The 750-nt window shown below is 64.7% G+C and overlaps 1 protein-coding gene across 1 annotated transcript in view; it reads right to left on the bottom strand.

The window, feature by feature from the left end:
• Positions 1–571, bottom strand: part of LOC109279608 (pyruvate dehydrogenase (acetyl-transferring) kinase isozyme 2, mitochondrial-like) — a 23338-nt gene extending 22767 nt beyond the window's left edge. The window contains exons 1-2 of the mRNA XM_019473239.1: positions 500–571; positions 8–208 (exon numbers count right to left, since the gene is read on the bottom strand). Of these exons, the coding sequence (XP_019328784.1) occupies positions 8–208; positions 500–546 (248 nt within the window). The 5' untranslated portion in view covers positions 547–571. The remainder of the gene's footprint in view (positions 1–7; positions 209–499) is intronic.
• Positions 572–750: the final 179 nt, after the last annotated feature.

Below are 750 nucleotides of genomic sequence, written 5' to 3' on the forward strand. Positions count from 1 at the left end.
CGGGGACCCCCGGGGCCGCTCACTGTGCTGGTTGATGAGCATGCGGATGGAGATGCGGCTCAGGTAGAAACGGTCGAGGAAGTACTGGATGTTCTGGTTGGAGACGGGGTCGTCCCCGTAGGCCTCCTTGTACTCGATGACCCCCTGCGCCATGGTGGGCACCACGTCGTTGTGCCGGTTGCGGATGGTGACCAGGGCGTCCGTGAACCTGATGAGGGGGACGGGATGGAGCTGGGGGACACCCGGTCCAGGCAGAGCCTCGATCCAGGCCGGGTTTCCCCAGGAGCTGGTGGCACCGGGGAAAACCAGGAGCAGGATCTGGTGGCACCGGAACACTCGGGGCACAGTAGGGCAGGAGACAGTTTGGGGACGATATAGGGTGCAGGGTGCCAGGGCCCCTCAGTGACACCAGCTCTCACTACTGTGAGTCTGGGATGAGGTGATGCCCCAGGATTGGGGACAAGGGGTGTCACGAACACGCTGTCACCCCCCAACTTACTGTCCCAGGGTGGCCTGGTCCTCAGGGTCCCTGTCGAGGAACTCCATGATGTCCAGCAGGCTCTGGACGTACCTGGGGAAGGAGCTGGTTACCCCCCCACCCAGTGTCCCCTAAAGAGAGGGGACACCCCGGGGACCCCACACCAGGGGGGCACAGGGTGCCCTGGGACACTGCCCCACGCAGGGAGAGGGGCTCAGCACCCCCTCAACCAGGACCTACACCCCCCCCCCCCCGCACACAAAACACTACCT

The sequence above is a fragment of the Aptenodytes forsteri genome, unplaced genomic scaffold, assembly GCF_000699145.1.
Source record: "Aptenodytes forsteri isolate BGI_AS27 unplaced genomic scaffold, ASM69914v1 Scaffold279, whole genome shotgun sequence".
NCBI classification, from domain to species: Eukaryota; Metazoa; Chordata; class Aves; order Sphenisciformes; family Spheniscidae; genus Aptenodytes; species Aptenodytes forsteri.